This window comes from Eufriesea mexicana, unplaced genomic scaffold (assembly GCF_001483705.2).
Source record: "Eufriesea mexicana isolate 0111107269 unplaced genomic scaffold, ASM148370v2 scaffold1920, whole genome shotgun sequence".
Lineage (NCBI taxonomy): Eukaryota > Metazoa > Arthropoda > Insecta > Hymenoptera > Apidae > Eufriesea > Eufriesea mexicana.
In genome coordinates, this window is record NW_016910007.1 from 560,813 (window position 1) to 574,610 (window position 13,798).

The 13,798-nt window shown below is 33.6% G+C and overlaps 2 protein-coding genes across 2 annotated transcripts in view; one reads left to right on the plus strand and one right to left on the minus strand.

Moving 5' to 3' along the window:
- The window catches only part of Rme-8 (receptor mediated endocytosis 8), a 10,418-nt gene extending 5,953 nt beyond the window's left edge, over positions 1–4,465 (plus strand). Inside the window, exons 9-19 of the mRNA XM_017902734.1 lie at positions 1–214; positions 296–487; positions 557–1,069; positions 1,132–1,710; positions 1,788–2,217; positions 2,298–2,580; positions 2,658–2,871; positions 2,939–3,124; positions 3,208–3,348; positions 3,424–3,664; positions 3,734–4,465. Of these exons, the coding sequence (XP_017758223.1) occupies positions 1–214; positions 296–487; positions 557–1,069; positions 1,132–1,710; positions 1,788–2,217; positions 2,298–2,580; positions 2,658–2,871; positions 2,939–3,124; positions 3,208–3,348; positions 3,424–3,664; positions 3,734–3,849 (3,109 nt within the window). The 3' untranslated portion in view covers positions 3,850–4,465. The remainder of the gene's footprint in view (positions 215–295; positions 488–556; positions 1,070–1,131; positions 1,711–1,787; positions 2,218–2,297; positions 2,581–2,657; positions 2,872–2,938; positions 3,125–3,207; positions 3,349–3,423; positions 3,665–3,733) is intronic.
- Positions 4,466–5,825: 1,360 nt separating this feature from the next.
- LOC108549380 (tyrosine-protein kinase receptor ver-3) lies at positions 5,826–13,474 on the minus strand. The gene is made up of 16 exons (XM_017902731.1): positions 13,316–13,474; positions 12,404–12,530; positions 12,130–12,237; positions 11,998–12,068; positions 11,564–11,726; positions 9,893–10,059; positions 9,515–9,641; positions 9,158–9,189; positions 8,119–8,356; positions 7,659–7,831; positions 7,401–7,500; positions 7,241–7,309; positions 6,907–6,980; positions 6,487–6,701; positions 6,204–6,341; positions 5,826–6,022 (listed from the first exon to the last, which is right to left on the minus strand). Exons 1-16 carry the CDS (start codon positions 13,472–13,474, stop codon positions 5,869–5,871), a joined length of 2,115 nt encoding a protein of 704 aa, XP_017758220.1. The 3' UTR covers positions 5,826–5,868.
- Between the last annotated feature and the right edge of the window lie 324 nt (positions 13,475–13,798).

Consider the following 13,798-nt stretch of genomic DNA (forward strand, 5'->3'; position numbering starts at 1 on the left):
TGCCGAAATGAGAAGAATGCTGATTGAAAAAATAGCGACACATATCGCAGATTTTTCACCAAAGTTAAGAAGTCATACTATGGCCAGATATCAATATATCGCTATACCTGCTATAAGATATCCGCAATTGGAAAAAGAATTATTCTGTCAAATATTCTATCTAAGACACCTTTGTGATACTGTAAGATTTCCACAATGGCCTATTCCTGAACCGGTAAGACAACAAATAATGATTATATGATATTTATTCATTAAGTCTTAAAACATGTTTAATATAGTAATATACAATATTTAGGTACATTTGTTGAAAGATGTATTAGATGCCTGGAAGAAAGAAGTAGAGAAGAAACCACCACTGATGACAGTAGATGAAGCTTATAAAGTTCTTCAGTTGACCAGTGGAAAACAACATAATGAGGCTGAAGTCAGAAAATCATATTATAAACTTGCACAAATGTATCATCCTGATAAGAATCCAAATGGCCGAGTAAGTTGAATATAAGTTTATAATATACGAACATACTAAATTCTTCATGGAAATGTTTTCTATTTATAGGACAAATTTGAGGCTGTCAATCAGGCATACGAATTTTTGTGTAGCCGAAGTTGTTGGTCAACTGATGGTCCAAATCCTGATAACATAGTGCTTATTTTGAGGACACAAAGCATTCTTTTCCATAGATATTCCGATGAACTAAAACCTTACAAATACGCGGGTTATCCCCAATTAATCAAAACAATCAAATTAGAGACAGATGACGAACAATTATTCTCAAAATCCGCACCGTTATTGGCTGCTGCTAGCGAACTTGCATATCATACAGTACACTGTTCTGCATTGAATGCAGAGGAGCTTCGCAGGGAAGGCGGGTTAGATGTATTATTAGAGGCTTACACACGATGTGTTTCTGTTTTAAATAAGTCAAGTAAATCTACTGATATAGCAGTGCAAGTGTCCATGCATATTACAAGATGTTTCTCAGTTGCTGGGTCATTTAGAGGCTGCAAAGATAGAATTATTGAACTACCACAACTAGTTAAAGATCTTTGTAGAATATTATATTTCAAGGTTAGTACGTGCAAGATGTAATATTTTGTATCATGATGCATTTTAATTGTATATATTTACAGCATTTAACGAAGTTATGTTCGGTGGCCACAGAATGTGTTTCTTCTCTTGCCACAGACAGTGTATTACAAATGCAGTTGCTACAATCTGGAGCTTTATGGCATTTATTGTTATTTATGTTTAATTATGATTATACATTGGAAGAAGGTGGCGTTGAAAGAAATCAAGATGAAAATCGGCAGGAAGTGGCGAATAATTTAGCGAAATTAGCAGTTCGAGCATGTGCCAGATTAGGTGGTTACATGACAGGAGAAGATGAAACACCTGTCAATCCTGTTACTGTTGCCGCTTTAGAAAGTTTATTAACACCTTATCTAGCCAGGCAACTTGCAAAAGACAAACCTGAAGAAATATTAAAAATTTTGAATTCGAATTGCTCTAATCCATATTTAATTTGGGATAATGGAACAAGAGCAGAATTGAACGAATACTTAGAAGCTAAACGACAAGAAAGATTAAACGGCAATGATAGTTTTGAACACGATTTTAGTGACTTTAAATATAGCGTTCATGTTGGCGAACTTATTATTGGAGAAATATATGTAAAAATATACAATGAACAACCCAATTTTCCTATAGAGGTAATTTAATACTTCATAATATTTACTTAATAAAAGAAAATATTAGTTACTAAAAAATTTAAATAAATATTTTTCAGAATCCCAAAAGTTTTACAATTAATTTACTTGACTTTTTGTCAGAATCATCAAAACATTTAGCATCTGTAAGCAATATGGCATTAGTTAAGAAAGATCAACAGAAGTTAGAATATATTGTTATATCTTTAGAAGCATTAAGAAATGTGATTAAAAATAACCCAGGAATTGAATTACAATGCATAGGACATTTCAGATTATTATTTGGACTTTTAAGCTGCAATAATTTCAAGTTAATTCAAAAAAATGCGCTTGAAGTTATTAGTAATGTCACAAAGAATCAAGAATGCGTGGATGATATTGCGGCAAATGAAGTTATAGTACATTTATTATTAGCTTTAAATACTTTGAAGGAACATCAATTGCTTATATTGGAAACTTTGTATGCTCTAATGAGCTCCACAAAGATCGTAAAAGATGCATTGTCTAAAGGTAAAAATAAGCACAAACACATTTTATATACACCTTTCTTTTCAGTTATTGTTTTGAAATGAAATTTATGAAAATTTCAGGAGCCGTTGTATATGTTCTTGATCTGTTTTGTAATTCAAGTAATACTCAAATACGCGAAGCAGCCGCAGAACTACTTGGCAAAATGTCATCTGATAAATTAGCTGGCCCAAAGGTGAAGCTGGATTTGTCTAAATTTTTGCCACGATTATTTAGTGAAGCTATTCGAGATGCTCCGAAACAGTGTGTGCATATGTTTGAAACAAAACACGAGAATCCTGAATTAATCTGGGATGACAACGCCAAAGCTAGAGTATCGAGAATTGTTGGAGAATTAAAAGACGAGTATATAAACATTTTTTTAAGTGTTAATCTTTCTCTTTTTAAATTACGTTAATTCATAACAAAATAATTTTTTTCAGGTATTATATGTTACAAAGAAGAAATTGCAATGCATTATTAAAGTTACCTGATACTCAAAGTAATATTGATATCGCAACGAACGAACCGGCAGTTGGAGGTGTGTATCTTAGATTATTTATCGCCAGTCCTGCGTGGGCTCTTAGGAAACCTAAGGAATTTTTAAGTGAACTTATGGATACAACGTTAGCGCTTATGTCCAAGGAAAAAACTGATGTAAGCATACACACTGATATGTTGTATATAGAATTATATTGATTAATTTGTTAATACTTTTAAATAGCCGGATATGTTGGAATTAACTACACAAGCACTAGTATGTTTACTTCAAGCACAACCATGTTTAGCAGATCAAGTTCCATCATTAGGACATATACCAAGACTTTGTCGACAAATGGCATTGCAAAATAATCAACCATCCGTATATAAAACTGCAATATTAATACTTCATCAATTAGCGACAAGTGAAGTGAGTTCGTTAATTTTTCTTCTACATGAAGTATTGATTAATATTTGTTACCAATAACATTAAACATTGGTTTTATTTTTCAGATTTGTATATCATCTATTTGTCAAACAGAATGTATTAGTCCATTGAAACATGCTATGCAATCTAGGCGAGATATGATAGCAGTAGCGTGTGAAACGTTAAATAGGCTATTTTCAACTAACGAGGATAGACTTATAAAACAGGTTAATAGTACTTCCAGTATAATTATTAATACTATTATAAATTGAAAAACTGTTATATCTAATTGTTCTGAACAGGCACTGGATGCTGAATTGGTACCTTATCTGTTAAATATATTAGAGGGACGATTGGATGTGGTTGAAAATCCTGCAACTACTAAAGCTCAAATAGTCAAAGCTTTAAAAGCGATGACCAGAAGTTTGTTGTTGGGTGAGAAAGTAAATGCAATACTGGAAAAATCAAGTGTTTGGGCGGAATACAAAGATCAGCGGCACGATCTATTCATTTCTAATGCAACTAATTCTGGTTACCTTACTGGTAAGATGTACATACTTATTACTTTTCGTTTTTGTATTAATATATTTAAGTATAAATTATAACATATAGCTGGAACACCGGTATCGGCTGGTTATTTAACGGCTGGCCCCAGTACCACTTTAACAACTGCTCCACCTCCAGTCGACAAAGAAGATAGCTTAATTAATAGAAATGATAGTATCTGATATAGGTAGCATTGTAATTAAAGAAAAAAGTAATAAGCAGTAAGAATGCCTCTTCTGGAAATTCCTATCGGTGAATCAGTACCGATGTAAAGACTACATTGCCTGTGATTTTTGGCTCCTTATGATAAGGAATTTATCAATCGAATAATGTTTTTGTTGAATTTACATTTATATTAAGGTTATCACAATACAATATGATACTTTTTATTGTGCTATATAGGCAAATTATATAATTATGTAAGATATGTCATTCTTTACAGAGTCATCAGCGTGTGGCAAAAGATAGTATTCAATGAAAGTCTATTACTAAAGAAATTTTTCTAGGAAATGTCCCTCGAACAAAAATCTCCCTCATCGATTCTAAAGATTTTCTAGACAACGTTTCATTTTATATTTAGCAAATCTTCCGATACAACTTTTCATGTTATAACAAATGAACTTACATTCCTGGCGAATGGAGGAATAATACGTTCAATGTTTAGCGTTGTTGCTGTATCTGAGTGTGATTAGTATTTCTTGAAACGATTTTTAAATACTTATAAATGAATACAGTATACACTTGGTCCAACTGTAACTATTCAGAGTCCCATGTATCAACGAAGTTTTATTATTTCAATTACCATCATCGTTACATAAAAATATTATATTTAATCGCATTTTTCGATATGGCAAAATGCTTTCACTTTCTTTTTTACATTTTATGATATTCATGAGCGGTTAAGTTTGTAATATAAACAGAATCATAAATACGCTGTTTCCTTTCATATTTTAAAGGGTCAAGAGCGTTCTTGTATAAAAATAGTTGATCATCATTTCCTTACGATAATTTTACATCTACTGTTTTTTGAATAAACTTTATAAGAAAACACGATAATTATGAGCGTATATCGAACGCCTATTAAACGAATCAAAAAATATTGAACATGTATTATGTTACAGAAGAATCGGACAGATTTTAAAGCGATATTCATTAATTATTTTCATGTGATGTATATATCCTTTTGCTTTGGAATGTCACACACACACACACGCGCGCGAACACACACACACACACACATATTGTACTTTGTTATATAGCTCGTTTTATGTACGCTTAAGACCGAAAAAAGCGCTAAATCTTCTCGGTGATACTAAACGAGGATCTATCGACTGGAGTAGATTCCATGCGTAGGGAGTTCCTCTTTTTCATATCAATTTCTAGTATTCTAACAAAACGATACTTCAGCGAGTACGGGCAAACATCTGTAGAGTTTAGGAATACGAATCGACAACAAAAAGAGAAACACGATACGCGTTATTCTTTACTTGCCATCCAACAATATTGTAATACATTTTTGCTACTTGAAATCGATGAGTCGAGCGTTCATGGTATCAAACAGATGACAAAACGAAATAGGGAAGGTACGAAAATGGTAAAGATAATAGTTCCTCTCGTAGCATGAATGCATATGTGCCTGACGCACGCAATGTACACATTTCTAAATTTGCAATTCTATAGGAAAGGAAGACAGCCGAGTTCCTTTTAGATTTGAAAAGTTCATTTCCGATATTAACAACATGCGAAACACTTGCGTGATTTTCTCGTCCCTGTACACTCGACTCGTCGATCGATCCTTCTTCTAGAGAAGCGAAAAAGAAGTGAAAACAATTAGTTAGGTAAAAATGAAGTGATGGAAACGTTGATCGCGATGAAATACAAAAATAGTATATAAATTGATTGGTATGTTCTCGCTATACTGTGTGTAATATTGTTACTAACAGTCGAGTAACTATGTGAACATATGTGAGAGAGCCTTAGTTATTTTTATGTATTTTCGCCTGAGTTCTTAAGGTCGAGACTAAGATATTGTATATAAATATATATATATAAATATATGTAAATTAGAAAATAAACGATTTTGCACATGGTACAATTAACGAAAATCGAATGTAAAACAATGCAATCTCTTTTTAATTTAATTGTCGTGTGTGTGAATATTAATTAATGAATAGATCAAAATTTTATTTTTCAGATATATGTTACTGTTCTGGCGCTTCATATAACATCTCGTTCATATTTAAGTACTTGTTGTCGGATTGGTAGGAGAGTAATTTGTCTAAGCTCTCTTTTAATTCTGTAAACACAGGTCTACTCTGAGGTCGTTCATTCCAACAAGAAAACATAATATTGTATCTGTAACAATTAGTCTTATTAATTCATGCGAAAGCTGATCATTTTCTTAATCTTCTTAGACTTTTTACAAGATGTTCCTACTTGTACATTTACAAAGAAACTTAAGATACATATAGAGTAACTTGCTTTTGTATTTCTTCTAAGTATTTCAAACAAAGAAGTCAATTTTAATTTTACGTACAGTTCCACGCTGCAACTCACAGGTTGTTCCATTCTATAACCAGATTTTAAAAGCTTCAGGATTGCACTAGTGGAAATTCCAGGGTATGGAATAGCACCCATGGTTACAATTTCCCATAATAAAATTCCAAAGGACCATCTACGATACAAAGATATATATTACACGAATTAGACATATTTTTGAAATTATCAAATTTTATTAAATTGTAAGTGTAAAAATAAGATACAATTAAAGTAAAAGGTAAATTTGTAATTCTATTTTTGTCCATTGAAAAATGCCTTACACGTCACTATAGGTTGTATACGTTTGATGCGTTATAGCTTCGATTGCCATCCATTTTAAAGGTAATTTACCGCTTCCTGTTTTTTTGTATAAATTTTCTTGATACACATCACGACTCAGACCAAAATCCGAAATTTTCACCTTTCTGTCTGCGCACACTAGTATATTTCGTGCAGCCAAGTCACGATGCACTATTCGATTCGATGATAAAAATTCCTACAAGTTGTTTATTAGTTAGATCAAATTAAATACATCCATTGTTTTGTCACATATAAAACTTATAAATTTCCCTTTAGTATTGGTAAATCGTATAAGAAATAAACATTATAATAAATATCAATTTCTTAAGTAACGAAAGTATTTCTTTCTTGAAAAAAAAAAAAAATATATTCCATTAAGTAGTATAATTAAATTAATTTACCATTCCTGTAGCGATTTGCCTCGCAAAATTTAACAAGTCATTCGCTGTCACAAATTCCGTACTTTGTGATATATCTACAAAAAGAAAAAAATAAATAAAAATAATTGTATCAAAAAAATCGTAAAAAGCAGTAAAAATATTATGTACCTTACATGATTTATAAAATTAGATTAGCACTATAGCGTTGATAAACTTTATGTTATTAATAAAATGAATTAATTAAAATATTTTTGTTATTAAATTATTATAAATAAAAATTTATGCACATTAAAATTTTTCTTCTACAATTGAACTTATTAATTGGAAATAATATATGATATAAGATGTTAAATACCTTGTTCGATATCGTATAGATGATTTTCGATCATTTGTTGAATATTTTCATAATTGTGATGTTTTCCACCTAATTAACATGAGAAATATAAAAATGTATCCAGACAAATATCATTAAGCTGTCATTTTAGATCATTCATGGATGTACAAACGATAAATACCAGCATTCTTCGAAATATACTTTATGCTATTTGCATCGTTTACGTTAAGCTTCAAACGAGTTTTGTGATTAAACGCAACGCTTACCATATTTTGCCAGATCTGAAAATTTATAATATAGTTAGACGGATATACTTTCGATACCATTATCGTAATTGCGTAAAAAGAAAGGATAATAAAATAAGCTTGTAAATTATGCGAATTTATTTCGTTAATATGCTTTAAAATATTTGATGCGATAATACTTATACATAATTTACCGTCTTTAAGTATGTTTGTAAGTCTCCTTTACAACAATATTCTACTACCAACACTGGTTTATCATACAAATGACAACAACCGATTAACGAGACTATGTTTGGATGTTGATTAACGAATTTCATAATCAACATTTCTTTACGAAAATTTTCCAACTCTTCCGTAGTTGCATTGTCTATCACATAAACATTCAAATTTCAAATCATTGTATATGTAATAAACAAATATTATTCTTAAAATATATAATAATTTTTTATAAAAGATATTAGAAAATCATGCAATTAATCGTTTGAATATCTCTTTGTAATAAATTATTATTCGAAATTTCAAATTACGTACTCAAAATGTGCATCATATTAGTCACAATTTGAAATATTACTAAAACTCCGATGAAAATGTTAATTATTTATTTAAAAAATTCGACGATATATTATTGAATTCGTGAAAACACTTTTTCCCTACCTTTAAGCATTTTAACTGCCACATCGATGACATTGTCAAATTTTTCTTGCAAAGAGCCTAGCATTACGATTCCATAAGCTCCACTGCCAAGAACACTCTTGATTGCCAACAATTTTGGGCGAAATTCGTATTGATCGTTTGTCAATGTCAATGAAACAGAGTTGTTAATTTCCGGATCGTAATATTGAGATAAAAGTTTCTTGCTCACTTCGATGGGTAAATCTCTTTGATTAAAATTCTGTGGAACAGGTATTCGGAAGAAAATCTTAATGCGAGTGTAAAATATTTAAAGAATTAACCATTTGCGGTGCAAAGAAGTTCATGGTTGCGCGTGCCAGTACACTTCTGGGTGCAAATCACTTCTGGGGTTCCAGAAGAGAATATAAAGATGCATTGACTGACCATAAAGTGCAAGCAGAAACTTTGTCTCTTTTAACCCTTTCGCTACTACGGGCGACTATAGTCACTCTCCAGAAGATGTCACTGAGGTACTACGGACGACTATAGTCGCTCTCCATAAAATGCCACGTATTGTACTATGCGTTGCATGAGAGAAGTCACATCGTTCGTATGCGGGGCAAGGGGGGTATTCCACTTGCTCCGCCTATACTCTTGTTAGTAAGTACATACGACGAGCACCTGCGATTATTGCACATGAACCATCTCACTCTGGACATCCAGCGTGAGTATTTTGTTTTGCATTATTTGTTTATTACGGACCTCAATACTCGGCAAACCAAATGCCTCTGACAATCGGTCTCGCGCACCGTGCACTGTTTCGTCGCAGCGGCTCCTTCTGCGGGAGTACTGCGGCGGAGAGCCCGCCCGTAGCGAAAGGGTTAAAACGATCTATTTTCATGTAAACTAGATGGAATTAGGGGAAAATGATTCGTCTATAATTTCTTACCTTGAAACGAACACACTTCGTTGAAAATTTGCTTTTCAGTTTGCAGTATGGCAAGCAAATTATCGCAATTAGTGCTACGATTATGATTGCGGATGTAATTGCAATAATAACATTACGGTGGGATACACTTACAATCGCTGTGTAAAAATATTCATATGCAGTTACTTTAATCACAGTTAAATTGCGAATTTAGTTATTTATGTTTAAGTAAATAATTAGACCTACAAATTTTCTTCTATAGAGTTAGTGAACATTCTAAATTCGTGATGTTAGTAGACTATTGTTTTGCGATAGTAAGAAAATGACATTGTCTTCCATGAAATATAGGCCCTATCTAATTTAATTGAATTAATCTAACAACCAACTCTTCTACTGTCAAATGTTTGTTGTATAAATCGAAAAAATAAGACCGGCTCAGTATAGGCAAAAACATGTAGAAATAATTACGTGAAATTAAATAATATTAATACGTTATATTAAGATATGTACTTGTGCGTTCTCTTATAATATTTTTAATAGACTCTGGTATACTTCTTCCGCCCAAAGAATCAGCGACGATGCTTATAATATATTGAGGTCCTAATTTCACTTTTGAAATAAAATCCTCGGTATTATTCTATAAAGTACACAAACTTGTCATTACTATTAAAACAATTGCCAGCAAATTTCTTCGACACCAGCTACTGAATAATAACGTTCAATCAAATCATTTGTTTCTAATTGATATTTTCCAATCTCGTGACCAATGTGTTCATTAAATTCAATGTCACGTTCGTGTTGTGGAACATACATATAACATTTCGAAATGGCTATTATTCATTTTAAACGCGACAAATGAGTAATTTCGCTATTGTATATTTAACTTACGCCAGGTACACTACGAGTGTAAATTTGTTCTCCATCCCCGTGTAAATCAATCATTATGATATAATTATCTGGCTCTGGGGATGACTTGTCCCAAAAAATCCCAAGATCGTATAAATCCTTGTCACGATAGATATGTTCGGTTCGCAATCCTTTTACCATGTCCGGCCCTATAACATACCCAATTTGTACCCAATTTGTACAGTCAGAATTCGTTTAACACGTTGAGTGCCCAGCCCGTTTTGCTTGCCGTTCCGTTCAGGCCCAGAAGCCGTTCAGGCCGTTCCATTCGGTCGTCAAATGGACCACCGGTGGTGGGGGGAAGTGTTCATAAAACTCGGAGATACTGTACCAATTGTTATAACAGGAATTCCAAAACATTAGGTCCAAAGATAGCAAAGAATTTAACACCAAAAGTTAGTACCTTTTGGGCCTAGTTTGGGCCTGAGGACCGGCTAGGCCTGAACGGAAAGTCTAGCGTCGGTCCCTAAGGACTGGCGTGGCACTTGACGTGTTAAAGATAACAAATGCACGTCGAATGAAACTAATTATGCTATTTTTCTTCAATTTATATTGTGGGAATGGTGAGCACAGCGTGTTTAACCGTTTGAGTCCCAGAGGGTTTTGAAAAAGCACTGTCGAGACATTCCAAGCAGCGCGATCGCGCTGGCTCTAACTGGCTACACGACCCAAGCAGCGTGATAGCACTTCTAACACTGTCGAACTATCCCAAGCAGCGCGATCGCGCTGGCTCTAACTGGCTACACGACCCAAGCAGCGCGATAGCACTTCTATTTTATGTTCAGAAATCCCAAGCAGCGCCATAGCGCTTCGTTTATATTGTTACGAGATCATATCCACCCGGTATTCGGCCAAGAAGAGCGGATCGTAACTTCAGTGCAGAACGATCCAGCACCTTCCAGGATGTTCGGTTTAAATAACAATCGGCTATTTACTATTTACGGCTATAAAAGGAACGTCTTCCATCGAAGTTCAGAGAGTGCTGTCAACCTTTTCAGTAGAGAAAATCTATTCTGACGTTTTAGAATTCTTCGGCAATCCAGCGATCGAATTTCAAGAATAAGAATTACACTCGCGATTTGTAACAATATGGCGATGAATGGCCAAGTGGCGTGATAGCGCCTCGACTTCGACAGCCCGGTGACGTACCGTCAGCTGTCGAAAACGCTCGAAATGTACTGTGTTTTCTCCACATGAAATCTGAACAGCGCGATCGCGCTGCTTCGGACTCAAACGGTTGGGGTACAAGGTCACCGCCTGTGACAGTACCTTTTGTTATCTGGAGTGCCTGTGGGGGGACGAGTGACCGCGTGCAAGAATCGTATGAACGGAATACTTATGGCAATATCGAATGCAAACAAAGAGTGAAATGGGTCTGAGTGTTTAGGATACGTGACCCATCGAGGGCAAAGTTGTGAAGAGTGAGTGAGAAACGCGTGATTGAGAAAGAGAGCACGAGGATGCTAGATGACAGAGCGCAAAGGCGTGAAACGGAAGTTCTTTGAGAGATAGCCAGTGTGAAAGTTGAGTTTAGAAGTTAGTTTGCGATAAATTATATTTATTATTTACCACCGTCGTTTTGCTGCCACCCAACAATCCTATAATATTAATTGCACGACATTTGTAATTAATAACAAACTCTCGTATACTCACTGCATATGGTCAAATCGGCATAATATTCCAGACAAGTAGGTGTATCAAATACTATATAATTTATGGCACTGACTTCAGTATCGTATACGTTAACCGATGAAATAGTTACGTTGATATTCTGACCCATTTCTAAATGATGTACATTGAATTGAAATTCCTTCACCTAAGAACCCAACAACATATTCCCGTAACTTAGAAAATTAACGATCTACCATTATTTCACTTTCAATCGATAATTATAATTTAATAAATATCTGAAAATCGAATGTCACGTGGAAAACTGACAAGTATTAATTTGATAATAAATAATACTACCACTTTTCTAAAAAAAAAATTTAAAAATATGTATGTGTAACTGTAATTTAATAAATATCTGAAAATCAAGCGTTACGTGGACAAGTGATAAGCATTAGTTTGATAGTAAATAGCAGTACCACTTTAGTAAAAAAATTAAAAAATATGTTCCCTCCAATCGTGGCTGATACGTAGTAAATACAACTCCGATCTGAAATAGTAATACGTATTTGTGAAATTGAATAAAATTATAGGAATCAGCATTATTTTACCTTCTGCCGGTTCAAAAGCGATTTCTGCACTAAGTTTGCACTCGTTTAATGTATCCGTTTCTATTTCTAACGGCGTTAGATTTTTCACAGGTAATGGCATATAATCGGCTAAAAAAAATTGCAACGATATCAATGTAAATTGTCAAATTGAAGTCAGAATTATTCTGATAGAGAAACAAAGTTTAATAACATTCGATGTGAATAACGATAATCGAGTAAACTAGACGATCTTTAATAAGTATTATAAAATACATATTGCAAAATGATCAATTACCGGCAAATGTTGGGAACCAATCCGACGTTTCCGGCCGTGAAATTCCATTCTCTGTCATGTTATACAAACGGTACCGATACATAGTACCCGCTGTTAAATTCGTAATTATCGCGAAACTTCCCTTGGTCTGCAAAATAAATCTGTTGCATAAAATACGGCGAAGAGTACGAAACACTGGCAATACATATTTTGATATCTTTTTAAAATACTGAAAATAATCTAGAACAAGATATACACGAAAGCAAAGTAAGAACATAAAACAAATACGCCATCACACGAAAGTACTCGAACAGTTGCTTATTTTTCACAGGAGTTGATTAAGCATTAGAAATTTGGAAAGGACAATCTTACTTTTATTATATGGAAGAACATTATAATTTAATATAAGTGATTTTTATTATCCATGGAATAGAAGAAACAATAATTATAGTTAACACTTTGCCGGCCGCTGTCACGCAGACGTGACTTTGGTTCAGCGCGGCACAATGTTCCACTATGCTTCTGTTTTAACTCTTCCAATCGTCTTTTCTCGACATTCTTTAAGCAGATGCTTGTTCCGTTAGTCTCAAATATTAGTGCCTTTTTAAATAATAAGAATAGCGTAAATATGACCATCAGCAACTAGTAGAACCCGCGCGAAATTCACCAGCGGCGAGAAATGAGCGGCCGGTAAAGTGTTAAGTAACATCATTTGAGATGAAATTATTCAGTTTCTTCGTATATTCGTTTCTATCGATAGGAAACGTGGAAATTTATCAGCATTATTATTATTTCTGAGTAAGACAGGAGAATTTGTGCGCGATTATGGTACTTTACATGGTCAAATAAGCTTTTACGTTCTCACTCGTTTGCAACTCGTATTTCTTTTACTTAAAACAAATTCGTAATATGTTAAAATTAAACGTCGTTTACCAAATTCACGAAAGTCCATTCGTATTCGGATATACTTCGCTCGATAATGTACCTTCCAGAATTGAATTTGATCACCATCATATCGTTTTTCGTGCATTGAAGATTTATGTCGGCTTGGGTGTCCTGATTCACCTGCGGATAAACTGTACACACAGCCATTTTCTAACGATTTATCATATTATATTATGTAATATTGCTATACTGTAACGATTGTCTGGTATTACCTCGCGTATCATTACCTCACATGTGAAGCACAATTTTTAAACATTTTTACAAAAATATAATACAGTACAACTATTCTAATAACAATGTACACCGCGAATTTTAATCTGTGATATCCATTAGGCGTTTCCTGTTGGGTTTACTTTCCTGAAAACGAATCCGTAATCGAAGTTGCTCTGTCATTCTCAGATTCCGAAGAATTTGAGCTTTTTTTAATCAAAGGCAGGATTTTTGGCTAAAATGAAGTATTACGTAGAAAGA